Source organism: Phascolarctos cinereus, unplaced genomic scaffold (genome assembly GCF_003287225.1).
Source record: "Phascolarctos cinereus isolate Bilbo 61053 unplaced genomic scaffold, phaCin_HiC Scaffold_2;HRSCAF=192, whole genome shotgun sequence".
NCBI classification, from domain to species: Eukaryota; Metazoa; Chordata; class Mammalia; order Diprotodontia; family Phascolarctidae; genus Phascolarctos; species Phascolarctos cinereus.
In genome coordinates, this window is record NW_027555625.1 from 22,607,748 (window position 1) to 22,628,819 (window position 21,072).

A 21,072-nucleotide genomic window follows, 5' to 3' on the forward strand; every position below is an offset into this window, starting at 1 on the left:
CAGAGAAAACCGTCTCCTTTGCACAGAATGACTGGGACTAAACTTTGATTCCAAAAGGCCTTGTTTTCTGTTCCCACTAGACTAGGAAGGTAGAAAAGGTGCCCCTTTAGAGAGGATGCCAATCAGTGGTGCCAGCCCAGAAAGTGGCACGAAAGTTGTCTGTGACCACTGTGTGAGTAGAAACCAGGCACTGATTTGGATGACTAAAATATCCATGTAGCTATTTCTTTGTTTTTGTTCATGCAATCTTAAAACAGCTATTTTTGAAAGGTTCTAGGGAAAATATATATGGGACTATAATTTCCTTCAGGAAAAAAGTTTTCCGGTAATCGTTTTACAAGAAAATATTGTATCATAATGAGCTTTCACAACCTCTCTGAAGCCTACTCCAGGATTATTCTTTACTGCTTCTTGGAAGTCACATATCTCCTGAAAACATCTTTAGTGAGGTTCGAGTGGAGTAACTTGATTGAAGGGAAAAGTTGATGAGAAGCCAGCTGACCTTTCAGGTGGTGAAGTACCTGAAGATGTTGGTTACCTTCAGCTCATAGACAGCTTCCATGTATGTCATCGTGGTTTTGCTGCCATCGGTTGAGTTGTGGCCCAAAGAAAGGATCTTGGGCATCCAGCCGGCCATCAGTTAGCAAGGACTCTGTGTACCTGCTTTTAAGGGCCTTTGTTTTACCATACACGTGCAGCTCCATTAGACATCACTTTTCTGTCACTTTGTCTGCAGTTTTGATACACAGTTAATCTATTTTTCAATTGCAGGTTACTGTTTGTACTGATGGATATAGTTGTGTTTAGGAGAAAAGACCTTGTTGGGCTAAAGGGGAAAGTTGGTTAGAGGTAGAAAAGAAATGAAAAAGGGGAGACTTGGGAGAAAGAAAACTTGGTACAAACTTTCTCTTCGGTTTTGTAAAGAAAGACCTTGGGTGGATGTGAAGTCCGAGGACCTTGGTTTGGATTCTGATTGTTCCCATTTATGTGTGTGTGTGTGTGTGTGTGTGTGTGTGTGTTGTGTGTGTGTGTGTGTGCGCACGTGTGCTTACACAAGTCACCCAACCTCACTGGGCCTCTGTGTCCTCATTTCTAAAATGAGAAGGTTGATTGGGAAATGAAAATGCCACAAAAACTAAAGAGCTCCATTAAACACGAAAGGTTTGGGCTAGATGAACTTTTAAGATCCTTTCTTGCTCTGTGTTCCTGCATCCTATGACCTTTGAGTTATAAAAACCACCCAGAGGACATCAGGCCAAGAGTAGGATGCTTTAAATCCTGAGGGAGTTAGAGTAATTCTTGGATGGAGAGAGATACATGTCAGTTAGGTGTAATGGAAAAGCTGGGCCCCAGTTTTCTACCACCAGCCAGGAAATCTGTCTGCTTACTTTTCAGTGACATCTCTTCTCTTGTCCATGTTGGGAAAATGGCCCATTTGTAAACAGGCAGGTGGAACCAATCCCATTCTATAAAAGAGCTTGCTTTGTAGGCAGGTAGGTGGAATAGCGGATGCAAGGCTGGGCCTGGAGTCAGGAAGACTTGAGTTCAAATTCTGCCTCAGATAGTTACTGGCTATGCAGTCTTGAGCAAGTCATTTAACTGCTCTATGACTCTGTTTCCTCACCTGTAAAATGGGAGTGATCATAATAGCACCCACTTCCTAGGGTTTTTGTGAGGATGAAATGAGATAATACTTATAAAGTACATTGCAAACCCTAACATACAGCTGTCCAATCATGCTTGACCCTTTGTGATCCCATGGACCGTAGCACACCAGTACTGTCCATGGGATTTTCTCGGCAAAGATATTGGAGTGATTTGCCATTTCCTTCTCCAGCAGATTAAGGCAAACAGAGTTTAAAAGACTTGCTCAGGGTCACACAGTAAGTGTCCGAGGCTGGATTTGAACTCAGGTCGTGCTGACTCCAGGCGCCGTGCTCTATCCCCTGAATCACCTAGAGATGTAAACACACACAAAGACAGATGTAAGATATAGATATTAGATCCATAAATCCATACATAGATACTAGCTATGATTAGCTATTATATACATGTGAATATGCATCTCCATTTATGATAGCTTTAATTGGCAATTATCAATTTCTCAAAAACAGTGAAGTTAATGACATTAAAACACTTTTGAATTTAAAAATCAAGTTAGTTAAGTAGAAACACTTGTAGACAAGTGATGAAATTAAAAACTTCATCTGAATTAAAGAAAACCGTGGGACTTTAAAAATTGAGTTACTTGCTTTTGTTCTTGCTGTTTTGGGGATCAGTGAGTTTGTACTTGGATTACTTTACGGATGGCGTGTAAGCTGAGTTTCCTCTGCGCATCTGCCGTTTTGCCGGTGGCCGATTCGGGCACATTGGCTTCAAGTTAGAACACACTGATGTGTTGCCTAAGTGCTTGTCTGACAGTCGCCCTTAGTCTTCCCTTCCTCTCTCTTTTTCTCCGTCTTCCACTTCTCTCTTTTGCCCCTCTCAACATACACAGCCGGTTCACTAGTGTTTGTAACCTCTGCCTCAGGGCTGGGTTCTTACTAAGTGATTTATTTGGTAATGATGATGCCAATGATAATGGTGCTGGAATGTTTAGCCTTGATTCGTGAAGACTGAGGTCAAGGCTTCTTCATCTTTTTTGTGTCCTGGATCCTGTGGGCAGTGTCTGGTTAAGCCTAGAGACCCCTTCTTGGAAGAGTATTTTTAAATGCATTAACTACATAGGATTACAAAGTAGCAACCCAATTATATTGAAATACAATTATCAAAATATTTCAGAACTCAAATTCCCAGACCACAGATCCAGAAGCCCTTATTCAGATGATGAGCCGGTCTGGCTGCTTGGGTTCTTTGGGACACCTGTAGATCCTTCAGGTTTTCATTGTTGCCTAGTTTGCCTGTTTGGATGATATATCTCAGTTATCGAAACACCATGGGCACTGTGAGATCGTCTAGAGAAAGAAATGAGGTAAGAAAATCAGTAGACTTGGTATTTCTGTGGCAGCAAATGTTGCCTCTTCTTCCTTCTACGAGCTGATAGATTAGCAGAAAAAGGCATTGCCTTTTGCTTGACTCCGCCCGCTCATCACTAAACACAGCGATCTCATTTCCCTGGGAAAGGGAGCTGGGATTTGGGGCCTATTGGCCAGGGCTTCCCAAACAGGGTGCCCTTGAGGTGACATGATGGATGGAAGGGCTGACAGGCCGCCTGCTTCGCTCACCAGCAGACACAGAGAACTGGAGGCTTTCTTGTTCCCTCTGCATCTTCTGCTTGGTCCCCTCACCGTTTGTCAGGTAGAACAGGATCAAGAGCCGGAGGCCGGGGAAGGGGGAAGGGTGGGCGGGAAGACAGGGTGTCCAGAAGCTCTGTACTTACTAATGCTTTGGGGCCTGCCAGTTTGAAATTTTCTTTGCCTCTCATTCCATTCGGGAAGATAAAGGACCCTGTCATTCCAAGCCTAATGCCAGGTTGCTGAGAGATCAAAGGGATGGGTGGTATTGTAGCCTCTTCCCAAAATCGGCTTCAAAAAGAAAAGATTACACCTCTCAGAAGGGACAGAGATGGGATCCTTTTAGGGCAACTTCCCAGTCTCAATTAGGCTCCCCGGGCAGAAATAGCAATTTCCAGGGAACTTCCCCCAAAGTTGAAATTACTTCCAGTCAAACTGAAGGTAGAAAGAAGCTCCTTTTCTCCTCTCTGACCAGGCAACGTCTCCTTGGGTCCGTGGTGTTATAGAGGGCTTGAACATCCATGAGTTGAACGAGGAGTAGGTGCCGTGTACAAGGGACTTCTCTGGAGGTTCTGGAGTTCAGAGCTTGACTGGGATGCTTGCTTGTGCAGTAAAGAAGGGAAGGGGAAAGGAAGGGAACCGACATTTAATGAAGTGCTGTACTGTGTGCCAAGCACTATGCTGAGTGCTCTACAAATATTCTCTCAGTTCATTCTGGGAGTAGGCTGATTATCGTCACTTTACTGTTGACTGCTGTTGTCTCCATTTTACAGTCGAGGAAACTAAGGCAGCCAGCAGTTACGTGATATGTCTGAGGCAGGATTTCAACTGGGCTCCATCCACCGCACCACCTTGCTGCCTCGACTAGTAGACTAAGAAAGTGATCTGGCCGTGGACAGAGTCATACGATGGCTGTTACAGAGGCATTTTTTTTTGGTTGCCAAGTGGGCCATTTTGCTAGTGGCTGGTGTGATTTCCACAGTTCTTGTCCTTTCTGATGTAGGCATTTGCCCGTGAAGCAGTGTTACTAGTTCTGAGAAGTCTAAGAACCTCGGCACCATCTCTCCCTCCCCCTCCAGTCCTCTAAAAGTCAGGGATATGTATGCCTCTTTCATCATAGGAAATCATTGCCAGTCAGGGGAGTGGAGACAGGCACCTTTTAAAAAGGCATGAAGTGCTTAGCGTTAGACCTCGGTGTGGAGCCGAGCAGGCTCCATGGTACCTTTGATTTATCCTTCTGTATCTGAGATACCGTGGGTCAGGGACATCCTCACCCCTGCACCTTCCCTGCATTGAGGCAAACTGCTTGAAGCCGGTCTTGCTGCATCCATTAGTTCTATTTTTGCCCACAATGCTTTGCTTCGCCTCTAGAGTTCATTGAAACAAGGGCTTGGGTATTTCCAGATCTGTTCTGGTCACAATTTTCTGTCTGTTTTATCTGCGTCTTTCCCACTGCTTTTTGCATCAACTGTTTTGGAAGGCTAAGTGAGAAAATCCAGCAACAGGAAAGGAACTCAAGAAAATTCAATCAAAAAGAGACCTGCTTGGGCTCCAAACTCCAAAGGCCTATCTACCATCTTTGAAGTCATTCTGCTTTAATGTACTATTTGCTGTCATCTGATTTCTTGCTATTATATTTTACTTCTGATAATGGCGCTGACATGTAACTTGGAGAGAGATACACAGAACATTGTCTTACAAGGTTCTTAATGAACTTCTGCTGTGCCAAGGCTGAGGAAGCAGTCTTCAGCAGAAAGAACTCACTAGGCCCAACTTCTTAACTAACAACTTATTCTCGGTGAGTTTTTGGCCCCAAGCAAAGGGCTGTATATACACGCTGTTCTAAACATCTTGTTAACAGTTTTAAGCTATTGAAGCTTATCTAACTCCAACCCGAATTGTAACCCTAACTCAAATTCTAAGCTAAAATTTGCACTAAGATGTTTGGGACACCCTGAATAAAGCTGCTTTTTCTAACATAAGTAGCATTATCTCAGCTTTGCCAAAAGGTGTTACAGCTGTGATAACCTTGTCATCAATCAGATTGTTCTCCCTAGAATTCAGCTCAATTAAATACACATCGAGGCCCTATTATTTGCAATACACTGCACTTGTCACTTAGGGGTGATGGGGTAGATGATAGTGTGAATAAAATATGACACTTAAGCTTTGCAACATAGTAGAGAAGATAAAACAAGGAACTATAACACAAGGTCGAACATGTTGAGTGCCATAAATGGGGCATGAGAGAAGTCCTGGTGGGGTTTGGAGAAAGGAGATTTTATATCCAGCTGATGATATCCAGCTTTGTGAAGGTGGTATTCAAGCTAGGCCTTGAAGGACAGACTGTCAGTAGATGAAGACTGGTGAAAAGCAGTGAAGTGTTGTAGAGGGACAGCCTAATGTAGTGCAAAGAGCACAGGACTGAGGTACAGCACCTAGACTCAGATCCGAGCTTTGTGACCCCAAGGAAGTCACTGCACTGCCCTGATCCTCTGTTTCTTCATCTGTGAAATGGGAATAATAATACTCGGCCCTGCTTACCTTGCAATGTTATGAGGAAGATGCTTTTTAAACATTAAAGGCCTATAGAAATGCAACTTGTTATCATTATTATTTGTATAGAACAGCACAAATAAAGGCCAGATGGTCCCATAATCAGGAAAAATATCTGTGGAGTGACAAGTAGCCCATACTGGCTAGAACAGAATGTGGGGGTGCATATATAGCAGCAGTGGGAGGTAAGGCCAGGATGATGTTAGGGCCAGATATGGAGAGCATTCAGCTCCAGGCTGAGGGCTTTAGACTTTATTTTGTTTGTTCTGTATATATTTATAGCCACGCATGTTGCCTCCCCTGATAGAACCCAAAGCAGTAAGAGCAGAGACTGTTCCACTTTTGGTTTTGTATCCCCAGGTACCTAGTTCCATGAGTGACACATTGTAGGTGCTTAATAAGTGCTTGTTAACTAATTGATTGATAGGCAGAAGGGAGCTAGTAGCAGGGTTTGCAGGAGTGAGGTGATCAGAGCCATGCTTTAGGAAAATTAATCTGTAGTAGCATGAGAATAGAAAAATGTGGGGAGGACGCTTTAGGCGCCTATTTAATAGCCAATGTGAAAAGTAGTGAGGACCTAAACTTGGGTTCTAAAAATTGGAATGGGAAAGAGAAGATACAATCAGGAATTAGTGTAGTGAGAGGTTGAGTTACTGGGATCAGGCACCTGATGAGATGTAAGGCAAGAGATATTGGAATTAGAATCAAATGTGTACATTTAACCCTGGAAGTTAGAGTATGTATGAGGGGGAAAGGGAGGAGAGGATCCCTAGAGAAATTTGTTAGTTTTGGGAGAAAATGACGAATTTGGTTGTAGTCAGTGAACGTTTATGTTAAGCGTCTCCTTTATGCCCAGAACTGAGCTATGCACTGAGGATACCAAAAAAGGCAAAAGACATCCTCGTGCTCAAGGAGTCCGCCATCTAACGGGGGAGATCACACGCAAACAACCATGTATGAACAAGCTGAAATACTGAACAGAGGAAGAGCATGAAGGGGAGATCAGGAAAAGCTGCTCGTGGAAGGGGGGATTTTAGCTGGTATTTGAAGGGAGCCAGGGAAGCCAGGAGGCAGAGATGAGGAGGGAGAGCATTCAGGGCCTGGGGGCCAGCCGGGGCCAGTGCCCAGACCTGTGAGATGGAGAGCTTGTGTGAATAATGAGGGGGGTCAGGTCCATGAACACGTGATGGAGAAAGGCAGGTAGGTTATGAAGGGCTTTGGATATGAGACAGAGGATTTTATGCCTGATTAGCCAGGCTTTCCCAGCTGAAGTAGGATTAATCAGTTCTCTATGTAGTGCTAGGAAGGCCTAGGATGCTGGGATCATGCTGTTTGGGTTGTACAGGTGTGTAGAGGTGGGGAGGATATACTGAAGTTTGTTGAGTAGGGAATGACATGGTTAGCCCTGTGCTTCAGGAAGATCAGCTTGACAGCTGAGTGTAGGATGGACGGGAGCTGGGAGAGAATTGAGGCAGGGAGACTAACCATAGGCTATTGCAGTAGCCTGGGCATGGGGTGTTGAGGGCCTTCACTCAGCCATATCAGAGGAGAGGAGGGGGCGCATACAAGAGATGCTTCAAAGGTAGAGCTAACAGGACGTGATGACAGATCGGACATGGGCACGAGAGAGAGTAAGGAGCGGTAGAGAGAGAGCTCAGCTAGCTTGTGAGCCTGGATCACCGGGACAGTGGGGTTTGCTTCAACAGTACCAGGTAAGACTGTAAGGTAGGAGGGTTTGAGGAACAAGGTGAGGAGTTCAATGTGGGACATACTGAGCTGATGATGTCTACTGGCCATCGAGTTGGAGATATGAGACTGGAGGTTAGCAGAGAGTATAAGTAGCACAAGTAGATCTGAGAATCATCAGCATAGAGAGAATTCCTTAAGTCCGTGGGAGGACCCAGCACAGGCCCCTGTGGAGACACCTGTGGTCAGAGGAGGATCCGGCAAAGGAGACACAAAAGGAGCGGTCCACGAGGTCTGAGTGTCTCTTCTAAAGAAGGCTGTGCCATCACTCAGCACCTCCTGGAGAGTGGAGAATTCTGTAGTTTAACCTGTGGCCGGAGGCAGGCCCTTGAGTTTTCCTTAGCGTCCTCAATTCATTGTGCGTGATTGGAGCGAGTTGCTTCCCAGGCTTATCCAGAAGCCACACTTTCCCTTCTGCATTAGATTTGTCAGGAAGGCCTAGACCAGAAGCTGGGATCCTGGTTTGGTTGTCTGCGTGTCCAGAGGTGGACACAAGCTCGGTCTGGAGGGACCGGGCGAGAAATGGACACGAGATTGCCATCAGCATTTCTTCACTACTCTTCGCTGTGCGTGGGAAGCACTGTGGGAGACTGCAAGGACTAGTGGCGGGGGTTGGTGCTCAGGGATGCTTTGGATGGATCTCCACTTGGAATACTGTCAGGCTGGTTCTGCTGCCTGGCCTGGCTCATGCTTAGTCTTTGTTTTTCAGCTCCACAGAGGTGGACGACATGATCCGGAAGTCTACAAACCTGCTGTTGACTCGAACACTGAGCAGCTCTCTGCAGAATGTCATTAAGAGGAAGAACGTCGGGCTGACGGAGGTGAGGCTGCGTGGCTGGGACTGCCCTGGCCTAGACTTGAGCATCTCTGGCATGTGGGGCCCATCCTGGGAGGCGCATTGTGGCCACAGCAGAATTCCCCTTCCTTTTTCTCACCTTCATCTTTCCGCCACCAGTGCCCCAGGCCCGTCTTGGTTTAATCTGTTTGTGCTTTGTCTTTCCTCCTGCAAAGCCGAGTTCTTTTTCTCCATGTCTTTCATGGGCTTAGCCAGCTTTCCGGTCAGAAGTTGATATGGTTGGAAGGAATAGTGTGGATCATTTGCCATTAGTTATATGAGAGGGATTTTGCTCAGAGGATACTCTCAACATCAGGTTCCTATTAATGTGAATGACAGTCCAAATATAACATTTTATATGAATTCAACTCTTGCCTGCGTAAAATCAAGGATGCCGAGGATCTTGGCAGTCACAGCACTTGGCTGGGGTATGCAGACCCGCTTTGGCTTTGGAAGAAGTCTCCCAGTCCCCTCCAATCCCCTCATGACAGGTAACACACTTTAGCAGCCCAGAATCTGGGGATCTTTACAGGCAGGGAGACTTCCATTCAGGGGTCTTAGTGGTAGCTGATTCTGTCCTCCAAGGAAAGGGGACAAGTCGTGCTGTGTGCTCAGAGCTCCGTCCCAGCCTCCTGAAGTGCAGGCCAGATATCTGGGGGCCTTTTGGAGTTTGGGGAAAACCATTCAAGGGAGTGCAGCAGGCGAGAGCTTTGTTAGCCAGCCGGGCACATAGGGGGAGTCGCAGGGGTAACCCTGGCCCCGGGTACACAGCAGACCTGGTTACGAAGGTAGAAGGAAAAGGCTCTGGAGGTGGGCTTCATGTAGTGAGGTGTCACTCGTTAAGTTTAGCGCTTGGTTGCAGCAAGGATGCGTGTGTGCAATCTGAATAAGAGAACAGTTGGGTTCTTGTTATCCCGGATGATGGGCAGTGCCCTCCAAGAGTTAGTGCCAGGATGCTTGGGGATTCAGAGAGAGAGAGGGAGAGCTGGAGGCGAGTGCTTGGGTGCATCTAGATGGTTCTTCTTCCTTCTAGGCAATTAAAGACGAATCAGTCATTGTGGGGTAGGACGTGGGCTGTCTTGTCAGAGCTGATTGTATGTTTAAGAGGTGGGAGAGATCCTCGTGATCATCCATTCTGAGTCTTTCCTTTGACAGGTGAAGAGACTGAGGCTCAGGAGGGGAGTGATTCACTGAGGGCTGTCTTGCTCCCCAGCCTCTGCACCCCCAGGAGGTGCAGCAAATTACCCTGGGGGGTGGGGGAAGTTGTGAGGAGAAAGGAGAGCTCTGGGGGAATTAGGTTCTCTTTGGGAAAGAAGCTTCATTTTGTCATGGAAAGTCCTTGTGTATCTGTGACACTCTGTTTTCTCATCCGAGTAATGGAAGGGAGATCGCTTATGTTCTGGCCCTTGTAGGGTTGGCATAAGAAAAGTGCTGGGGAAATGTCAGTTGTGAGATTTGTGCTGGGGGTCTTTGTGGGAGTTGCTGTCTGTGTGCTGCAGTGCCCCCAAAGACCGGCATGTCAGCTCAGAAAGGACCACCCACTTGCTGCTTGGATTGTCCCCATTCAAACCGACAATCATCTCCTCATTTTGTTCAAGCCACACAGCAGAGTGCTGGCTTGAGACCTGAGCCCTGGAGTGTTAATTCGGACCTCCTTCCTCTGACATACTTTGTGACCTTGGAACTAAACTCTGAGCTCAAGAGCTCTGGGGGAATTTTTGTGCCTGCTTTTCCTCACTAACGGCGAATGGTCATGAGGCAGCAGTAGGTCAGAAGGTCAAGGAGCTCCCCAGGAAAGTTGGTCTCAAGGCACTTGATTTCTGAGAGTAGTTAGTAAGCATCTGTACAGATAGTACCGGGCTCTACAAAGAAAGGTTGCACCCAAAACTCTGGGAGAGCCTGGCTGTGTGGGCAGTGTGGAGAGGGCTAGTGATCACTCTTTAGATCTTTCCAGCCACCCAAGCCATCAGTAGCATCACTCTTTAATACATCCACCACCCTGAGTGCATATAAATATAGTAACACATGTACATACACGCATACATGTACCTACGTACGTGCATACACACATACCTATAAGAACGTCTGTGGCTGTGCCACTACTTACCCCAATTTCCACATCCTGATTCATGTCATACCTACATATGCACGCCCTCCCAGTTTATGTCCCATTTTACTTTTGTGTGTATTTTTCTCCCTTATTTAGACGTTCAGCCTCATCAAATGTGAATGCGCTATGAATGGCTGCCCAAATGAGCCATTTCTCCTACTGAGCCTCCTTACGTCACATCTTCAGTGATTACACTGATTGGGCTGAGAAAAAAACAAAAAACATAAAACCACAATGGAGTCCTGTTAGGACTGTCCTGGACATTGACTTCCTTCTCCTCAAGGAAGCTTGCTCCCCGCCCCCCGCCCCTCTTCCCCCACTTCCCAAGGTGTTCAGGATTCTCTGGCCGCTAACACCGTGCCCTGGAGCAGTCGGTCCTCCGCCACCCCTACCCCAGCTTGGCTTTTCTCTTTTGTGTCTTGTCTCCTGCTCTGAGGGCAGAGCCTGGCTTTCTTTTTGTATGCATTGGTATCTTGGGTGCTTAGCAGATGCCTGGTACGTGATAGGCTCTAGGGAAGTCTTAGTTATTAATTATTATTATTAGTCAAGACTTAAAATGGCATTCTTATGGGAACAATAAGAATATGGGCATGATGTGAAGAGCATTCCCATCATGCTTTGAGGCTGTACAGGTTGTCTCAGTGGATGCTCTCATGATCATCCTTTTACAGATGAGGAAAGTGAAGGTGACATTCACCTGAGAGAGGGCAGCAGGTAAAGACTTGTCCAGGGACCCCCAGCCGGGCCCGAGTCTTACCCACTGGGCTCCCTGGCTGCCTGGTCCCACTGCTGTTCAGTGCCGGGGGTGACTTCAGCTTTTTCCCAGCCCACCTTGCTGTTTTCTCCCCTGAGGGCGTGATCTTCAAATTACCCAGTAGTTCTCCCAGCCTTCGCTCAGGTGTGATTGAGATTGGTGACCCTTTGACTCTCTTCCTCTTCTTGTTTTTGGTGGCCGTTGAGGTGCTGCTGACATTCATTATTTGCAGGGTGCCACCTGGATTCCTAAGATGTGTGATGTCCAGGCTGTTCTCCAGGCCAGGCCTTGGGAGTCTGCAATGCCCTTTCCCACAAGCTCAGTGAAGCCAGTGAGGGGGTGGAGGGGCCTTAGCCTTGTGGGGTCAGTCTGGCACTAGAACAACGGAAGAGTCCTTGCTGTCCCCGAGGGAAGGGAGCTGCTGATTTGTACTCTTGTGGCCTAGCCTTACAGCCCCAGCTCCAGGGATACAGAAGAGCCATGAGGCCTTCCAGCATATTGAGCAGCACACCAGAACCTCGGGCAGGTAGACCTCTCCTTCTGTCGTGAGCATGGACACCCGGGGCATGCCGTGTGGGCTTCCAAGCCTCTGGGAGTGAGAGTAGAAGTAGTTCTCTGGAGGACTTGGAAAAGCATCATGGAGTCGTAGAACTGGAGTCAGGGCTTGGATTCTGACGCATATTGGTGTGTGTCCTTGTCTGTAAAATGAGCGGCCGCCCCGGTGTCTCCCAGTCCCAAATCCTATAGCTTGTCCATCTCTCCTGGAAGTGCTTATGTCTAGGCTGCATTCCTGCGATCCCACCGGGACCTAGGGGCTCTGGTGGTTGAAGCTGGACATGGGTGAGGGGACCTCTGCTCGTCTCTCTGGTTCCTAGAGCCTCCAGGGCTGTGCTGTGTCCTGTGTCCGGTGTCCACTGCACTCACAAAACTGACCTGGGTGAGGATGACCTGAATTCAGTACAGGAGAGAGAAGTCAGTTCCGCACTCCAGGGTGAGCCCTGTCCTGCACATGAAGCTGGCTCCTCTCTGTTTCATCGTGCGTGGCCACATCACAGGAGAGACTCAAATGATGATGAAATTTTATCTCTGAGATTGTTCCTACACAAGTAACTTCATGATTGACCCCTCCCCCAGAGCATCTGCTTTTTCATTTGCAAATGCCCTTGTGAGGTTTTTGGGAGCTGTCACTCAGGAGCACAGATTGCTTAGAGCTTATTAACAGACAATGTTCCCCTGAAAATGACACAGTATCTGCTGTAATCCTAGGGCATTTTAATAGTCCATTCTGTGCTCTGCCATGAAACATTTCCAGAGTGACTGACAGCCAATTGGTGTAATTCATGGGGATCTTTTGTGTTGACAGTTTTTGAAAAAGTCGTGGGAAATTATAACGTACCCAGTGAAGCCGGTTTTTTTTTTAAGCTGCCAATATCATGAAAAACAGGACAATCTTCTCTTTGACTGTCACTGGTTTGCATTTGCGATAACATGACACGATCCCTCCTTCTTATCAGGATTTCAATTTATAGACAGTGCCTTTCCTACAGGTAGCTATGCTCGTTTTAAAATAGAAACTCTTCAATTTTCCACATTGATTCTCTGTCGTCCCCCCCAGCATCACAGTAATCTTGTCAACAGCCACCTGTCCACCCTCACCAGTCAAGGAAGGAGTCAAGCGAGACTTTTATTGATTTTGTAACTTGTTTCTTCTCTTAGGTGGGGCACAATGTGGGGGTGACCTGATTCACTTTTTTCTGCTTATTTCCAAGGATGCTCTGACAGTTTGGGCATTTTCAGATAGAACAATTTGGGGGTATCGAGGGGGACTGTGTCCAGGAATCCTCCTCCCAAAACCTTGAGATTCTGGGGTAGCTTCTAAATCCAGACTCCTCTGTAGAGCTCAGAGAATTACCTGTGTCAGTTTACCAGTTTACCTGCTATTGAAGGGCACCCATCACAGGGGCTGAGGAGAAGCAGAGTTAGCCAAGCTCTGTGAGAGTCGGCTCGTGGCTTTCCCAGAGCGCCAGCCCCAAGATTTCCTTAGTTCTTCATCTTTTGGACCCGCCTCGGGACTGGGCATCACAGTGTCTTCTTACCCTTCAGTCTCTATGGAGTATGAAAAGCTGATCAACAGCTCCCACACACCATCCCTCCGAGATCCACAAGCTTTTGTGTCTGTATGTGTCTGAAGAAGACTCACAAGCAGGAGAAAGGTACATGTAATTTCCCCTGGATATTTGCTGAACTCCAAGGTTGAGAAAACAGATTTCAGATATACATTGGGCTCTTGAGAGAGAGAGAGATACTGACAGTCCCCTCATCTGTAATATGGGATTAATAATAGCACCTACCTCCCAGGGTTGTTGTGAGAATCAAATGAGATAATAATGGTAAAGTGCTTGGCACATAATATGCACTATTAAATATTATTTTTATTTTGTTGTTGTTCAGTTGTTTCAGTTATGTCTGACTCTTTGTGACCCCATTTGGGGTTTTCCTGGCAAAGATACTGGAATGGTTAACTATTTCCTTTTCCAGCTCATTTTACAGATGAGAAAACTGAGGCAAACAGGCTAAAGTGACTTGCCCAGGGTCACGCAGCTGGTGAGCAGATGAGGCTGGATTTGAACTCGGGAGGCTGAGTCTTCCTGACTCTAGGCCCAGCACTCGGCTGTGTCACCTAGCTGCACACCATCATCATCATCATCATCATCATAATTGTTATTAGTATTACTACTCTGCAAGTATAGTAAATAAAACAATATCATGGCATCTCCCTTTTTTCTAGCTGTACCTGAATGGAAAGTTCCTCTCTACCATTCCCCTCTTGAAGGGTGACCCTGAAGGCTTCAGACTCATTCTTGGTGGTGTGAGTGACCCCCGTTCTTTAGGGGAAGCTTCTCTGTCTCCCGTGGACTAGATAATAATACAATTAGTGAATGCAGAATGGATGGAATAACTAGACTGTAGGAAGTTGTTAATAGTTCACTGTCTATGTTTTAGATCTCCAGTGGAGTAGCCCAAATCTGTATTTGAAAAAAAAAAAAGCTTTCAGACAGACTGCCTGTGACAGGCCATGCAACCCACAACGCTCCCAAGTACCACTGAACTCGATTATTAAAATGTAACTGGGAAATACTTAAGTAAGTAAACATATAATAAAACATAGACAATACTGTATTTTTAAAACAAAGTCAGTATGTGGCCACAGTCCTTACTTACAGATTAATGGCTTCCATTTCTGTTTGAGTTTCACACCATTGGGCTAGACCACTGGGGCTGTATCTAAAGAGATGAAATTCAGTGGGGGTAAATATGAAGTCTTATAATTATGTAAAAAAAAAATTTGTTTCACAAATACAAGGTAAGGGAGGTGTGGTTAGAAAGCAGCTGTTCTGAAAAAGGATCTGGGTGAGTTAGCGGGCTGCAGGCTCACTAGGAGTCATGTATGTGATGGGAACAGCCAGCAGAGTTAGTACAACCCCAGGACGCACCAAGAGGGGCACGGCTTCCAGGAAGCAAGAGGTGAGAGTTCTGCTCCACTTGGCCCTTGTCACACCTCATCTGGAGTAGTGCGTTCAGTTCTGGTCCCAAAGTTTAAGAAAGACCTCAATAGGCCAGAGGGTCTCTAGAGGTGGGCAGCCAGGATGGTGAGGAGTTTGGGGTCCCTGTCATGAGGATGACTTGATGGAACTAGGCTTGTCACACTGGAGAAGAGAAGATTCACAAGGGGCACGATAGTGATCTTCAAACCTCAGAGGATGGAGAAAGGCATGAGATTTATTCTTTTGAGCCCCAGAGGGCTTTTGACAGTGTTGGGCAACAAGTCAGATTTAGGGTCAAGAAAGACTTCTGCCACTTAGAGCTGTCTAGAGAAAGAGTGGGCTGATGTCTGAGAGGTGGTGAGCTCCCCATTCTTGAAAGTCTTCCAGCAGAGATTGGATGACCAGCCCATTACTTGTTTGGTATGTTATCATTGAGACTGCTTTGGCTCCCAACTCGTGCTTCTGTGATTCTGTAAATTATGGATGGAGTCACTCCTCTCAGGCTATAAAGATTTCATCGAGCCTTTGATCAGCACATCTTATGTTGAGTACCATTCTCCCAATGGACCTGGGATGCTTTGCTCTATGAGTCTGGAAAGCTATTGGAATTGTCTGAGAAGGGCATTCAGAGCTTTAAGAAGTATCACTGGGTTGGAAAGTTGGCAGTAAGAATGTCCCCCCTGTGCTTCCCACTGGTGACACTACACCTCTTATCTACCTTCTTTCACATACACTGTTTGTACATGTGAGGCAAATAGGATATCCTTTGCCCAGACATGGGTTCTTGTATAGAAGAAAAAAGCACTACCACCAACCCCCCCCCCAAACCCAAAACCCCCAAACATTATAAAAGAAGAGATAAGACAGGTTAGAGTTTCATTGCTATGCATGGCTTATTTTAGATACAGGTTGTATGGGCAAAGGTCTCATGATTGAAGTAAGGTGCCAACTCCATGTTATAGATGATGAAGCCGAGGTGAGCCAACTTGAGGTACTTTGAGAGACCATCTAGTCCATCCCTTGGCCTCTAGAGATTCTTTCATTGTAACTCCATATGGATATGAGCTCCTCCTCGTGGAATGCCCTTTCTCGGCTACCCTTCCACTTGATATTTGTACTTTCCAGGTGGGTGTCCTCACCCAACTGCTGTCACAGGCGGGTGGATCCATATTCCTAAAGCAATAACTCTCAAGCCTCCACTGGCAAGCTAACAAAGGTAATTGTGCCTCTTATTTCTTTACACTTGGAGAATTTTGTGGATTTTTTTTTATAGGAACCCATGTGGGATACTAGAGGTAGTTAGCATATTTGCTCTTTATGCATAAATGTCTTCTTTTAGTCAGTCGTAAGACACATTTATCTCAAAGCAAAGGCATTTACCTAAGATGATATAGTAAGAACAATAGCTAGAAAACATTTATTCCTCTGAAACATGGAGTACTTTCTGCAGAAGTGGGTACAGACATTTAATGCTATTAGTAGTGAAACATACACAGAGGAAACCCGTGTGGTCGAGGCAGCTCCTGCCTCAGCATCTCTGGGTCCTGATGTCCTGCTTCTTCGTGGTCACTTCTTGCCACTCCCTGTAGGGCCAGCATCTCCTTTGGGCGGATGGCTTGCGTGGGTGCCGCACGTCTGCCCCTTTGTGTCTCTTGGTGCTGGCTGGGGGATGCGGCGTTTCTGACGCCTGCTAAGGAGACCTCAGCGCGGTGGGGGAGTCGGGAAGAAGCCTGGGCTTTCTGGGGCTTCCCGGGGCACACAGGCAGCTTTCATCCTGCCAGTCTGGCCCCTCTTCTGAGTTTATCAGGGAAGCTTCTTCACATTTTGTAAAGGGGTGACCGGATATGAACAAGCCTTTGTACTTAGTTTAACATATTAGCATTTCATGTCATCTCATCTACTCCTTCTATGATCATATAAAAAAAATGGGAGCCTTGAGAGGGGAGTGCAGTTGGGGGATGGGGCTGGAAACAATGACCCTAAGAAGGAAGATTTCTTAGTGCTCTTCTGTGCATGTGTGTGTGACAACATGGACTGTTTTTCTCATCAGTCACTCTGATCTAGTCTCCCTTCATGCCGTTCTGACTTACTGTGCACCAGCCGGAGTGCACAGCTTGTCTTGTCCTTCGCGTGTCCTCTCTTCTGGAGCTGGAGGCCCACCCGTTTGACATGTACCTGTCTTTGCTTCATAGCTCGTGCAGATTATCATCAACACGACCCACTTGGAGAAATCCTGCAAGTACCTGGAAGAATTCATCACCAACATCACCAACGTGCTCCCTGAGACAGTCCACACCACCAAGCTGTACGGGACCACCACATTCAAGGTGAGAAGTGCCCACAAGCGCACTGGCTTCTGTGGATGGTGGCCTGGGCGTGGCTCTGGGCCGCCTGGCATGAACTGTGCCTCTGCTCGCTCCCTTGTTCTCTGGGCACTTTTATTCCTCTTCTTTTTATGGGCTCTGCCACCGTAGAAGAGTAGTCAGTCTGAGTGAAGAACGAAGAGCCCGGCCTCTGATGCTCACATTGCATTGTACCAATTCATACGGGTCTTCCCAGGCTTTTCTGAAACCATTCCCCTTCATCAGCACGATATGGTTCATCACATTTGTGTAGTATACTTTGTTCATTCCCCAATGGATGGGCATCCCCTCAGTTTCTAATTTTTTGCCATCACAAAAAGAGCTGCTATAAATATTTTTGTACATATAGATTCCCACCCCCTTTTTGATCTTTTTGGAGTACAGACCTAGCAGTGGTATTTCTGGGTCAAAGGCTATGGAGAGTTTTATAGCCCTTTGGGCATAGTTTCAGTTGTTTTCCAGAGTAGTTGGATCAGTTCACAACTCCACCAACAGTGCATTAGTGTATTTTTGGAGTTTTTCAATGTATTCACCAATTGCGTTAACTTTTTTCCTCTTCTCTTTCTTGCTTATCTTTAAAAAAAATATCATTTCTTATATGGGATAACTCTCTGGAAGGAGAAAGAAGAGGAATGTTGGGGAAAATTATGTGTTAAAAAAAGACAACATCAATAACACTTACTTTAAAATAAGATTATAGGATAGTTTCTGATGGGAAGATTAATTGACATTAAAATAAATAAAATAAAATAAATTGACATTAAAATAGAAGAAAAACTGCAAATAAAGTTGTGAAATATTCCTAGTATTACCAGTTTGTGATAGAGGATTTCCTTTCATGAGATGGCATTTTAGGAACAGTGTAATAGGATTTCGGAAAAAGAACTTTCTTTGGAATTAGGAGAGTATTGATCCTCGTTTTTTTACTCATGGCTTTTCGGTTTTGAAAGAGCTGCTTTTCATTTCTGAGTCTTGGTTTCTGACCCTTTTGAATGAAGGTGTTCTATCAGGACATCACAAAGGCCCTTTTACCTCAGTCAAGTTATTTCAGAATGATCTAGATGGTTTACTTTGACTCCTGTTTTATGGATAAGAATGAGATTTCTGCAAAGTGAGGCCTTAGCATAAATGTTATATAGGGAAGTTATTTGGGTCACTCTTAAGTCAGTGAGTATTTATTAAGCGCCTGCCCCTGGACTTAGTAAGTGCTGAGATTATAGAGAAAGGAAAAATACAGACAGTCCCTTCCCTCAAGTTGCTCACAGTCTAATGAGAGAGATAACATTCGAACAGCTGTGTAGAGACAAGCTATGAACAGGATAAATTGGAGATAATCTCAGAGAGAAGCCTTAAGGGGCAGCAGGAAAGACTTCCTGTGGAAATGGTGGGATGAAGCCAGGAAGGCCAGGAGACAGAGATGAGGAAGGAATTCTAGGCATGGGAAGGACCAGTGGATGTACACTGAGTCTAGAGATGGAGTAGCTTATGTAAGGATTAGCAAAGGTCCAGCTCTGTGGATATCAGAGCATGTGCTGAGGAGTAAGGTACAAGAAGACTGTAAATTAAGTGGGCACAGGTTGTGAAGGGCCTTGAATGCTGAACAGAGCATTTTGTAGTTGATCCTAGGGGCAGTAGGGAGTCACTGGAATTTACTGGGTTGAGGAGTGACCTGGTCAGACCTGTGCTTTCAAAGGTCAGTTTGATAGCAGAGTCAAGGATGGACTAGGGTGGGGACAGCATTGAAGCAAGGAGACTTAGCAACGGGTTACTATCATGGTCTAGTAATGAGGCGAGGAGGGCCTGTACCAGGGTGGGGGCCATGTCAGAGGTGAGGAAGGAGCATTTTGAGTGACGTTTCAGAGGAAGACTCCATTAGACTTGGCATCAGTTTGGATATGGGGGCTAAAAGTTGAGTTGAGAGCCAAGGATAGTACCCAGGACAGTGTGTGAGTCTGGGTGGCTGGTGTTGCCTCTGATAGTAATAGGTAAGTTACAAAGAGGGGAAGGGCAAACATAATTTTAGAGTTCACTCTGGGACATGTTGAGTTCAAGGTGTCTATGAGACTTCCAGTTCACAATGTCCAATAGGCAGTTGAAGATATAGTGCCAGAGGTCAGCAGAGAGATGAGGGCTGGACAAAGAGATCTGAGAATCATTAACTTAATGATTGTAATTGAATCATGGCAGCTCCTGAGCCCGCCAAGCAAAATAGTCTAGAGGGAGAAAGGTACCAAGATTTTGGGGGATGCCTATGGTTAAGAGCCATGAACCGGATGAAGATCAGTGGAGGAGGCTGAGAAGTGGTAGTCGGGTAGGAAGAGAGTTGAGAGAGAGCCTGGAGTGGGTCTTCCAGCCTCATTACCATTCCTCCCATTCCTCTGCTCTCACAGGCCACTGGAGCTGGTCTTCCCTTTGTTTCTCTCCCATGACACTCCATTTCCCCCATCCATCTCTCTGTCTTGGCCCTCACTTGGACGGCGCTCCCTTCTCAATGCAAGAGGCTGCTCAGAGACCCGCCATCCAACTGCTATTGACCTCTCTCTCAAACTGCCTTCTACTTACCTGTCTTGAATTTATCTTGTGTTGATGTTACATGTGTGTATTTAACATAAACTTATATACATACACATATGTACAAACACATACATATGTAATACATATATGCATGATGTTTCCACCAATGAAAGTAAGCTTCTAGAGAGTAGGGATTGTTTCATTTTTTGTGTATTCCTAGTGCCTGAAAATGTTTAACAAACAGCATTATTCTTTATGGCATTAGCTCTGTCTCCTGTTCTTCCCCCTGACCTGAGTTTCCCCTTCTCAAGAGCCATACAGCATACCTGGCCAGACAGCCACCATAAAAGAGGGTGGCAAATGGGTTCTGTTGTTGCTCTGGTATTAAAAATACAAAAGAAGGGCTATTAAAAATGGGCAGGGAGCCATAGGAGGTGTACTGCGAGTTAACTACTTAGCAGAGGGGAAGTTCTGGAGACCACTAAAGGCCGTGCTGACAGGACTTGTTGGAAACACCGAATGCTCTGAAACACATCGAAGTGTCTCTTTACCAGGACCAGCTAATTGGGCACTCAGTATAAACACAGCAATTACAATGGCTACAGGTTGTGTATTTTCCTAAGCTACCGTTTCCCCCAAACATTCCCTTGCAGATGGAAACCTTGTGCCAGATGATGAGGGGCAGGGGATCCAGAGGGCTTCCTAGTGGTGGCCTTGTCAGAATGCTTTGTATTTCTTCTGTGCGGACACAAACCTAGCTCTAGCACTTACCTCTTCTTGCTCCCAATGAGAAACAGGGTTGCTTATGGTAAGGAATCATATAAAAGCACTGGGGTGTGACCAGTAAGGAAGAAGGACCAGACTCCTACCAGTTATGCAGGGACAGAGATGACAAGTTCGTGGCGACCCTGACCTGCTTGTTAGACCCTGTTGTCACATCTGTGGGATGGAAGGGTCAAGGGGCTACCAGCGCTGATTCCTGCCTGACTTGGCACAGCTTTTCAGACTCTGTCTCCCTTCCCAGGATGCCCGACATGCTGCAGAAGAAGAGATTTATACCAACCTGAACCAGAAGATTGACCAGTTCTTGCAGCTGGCTGACTATGATTGGATGGCTGGGGATTCAGGCAGCAAAGCCAGCGATTATCTGACGGATCTCATTGCTTTTCTTCGGAGCACCTTTGCAGTCTTCACACACCTTCCTGTAAGTCATGGTCACACTGTTCCACACTCCTTTGGACCAAAAATGAGCCATTGATAACATTTTGTTTGTATGTCACCTTTATTTCTGAGCCTGTCCCTCCTCTCCTTCCCTGCCCTGTGCGCCATCCCTTGAAACAGAATCAAAAACAAAGAGAAAAGAGCAGCTCAGGGAAACTGTCCTTATTCTTTTCAAAAGAGTCTTGTCTTGAAGTA

At 46.1% G+C, this 21,072-nt stretch overlaps 1 protein-coding gene across 1 annotated transcript in view; it reads left to right on the forward strand.

Annotated features, from left to right (window-relative positions):
• EXOC6B (exocyst complex component 6B) overlaps positions 1 to 21,072 on the forward strand; it is a 453,944-nt gene that overhangs the window by 323,949 nt on the left and 108,923 nt on the right. Inside the window, exons 16-18 of the mRNA XM_078149108.1 lie at positions 8,245 to 8,356; positions 16,972 to 17,106; positions 20,681 to 20,860. Of these exons, the coding sequence (XP_078005234.1) occupies positions 8,245 to 8,356; positions 16,972 to 17,106; positions 20,681 to 20,860 (427 nt within the window). The remainder of the gene's footprint in view (positions 1 to 8,244; positions 8,357 to 16,971; positions 17,107 to 20,680; positions 20,861 to 21,072) is intronic.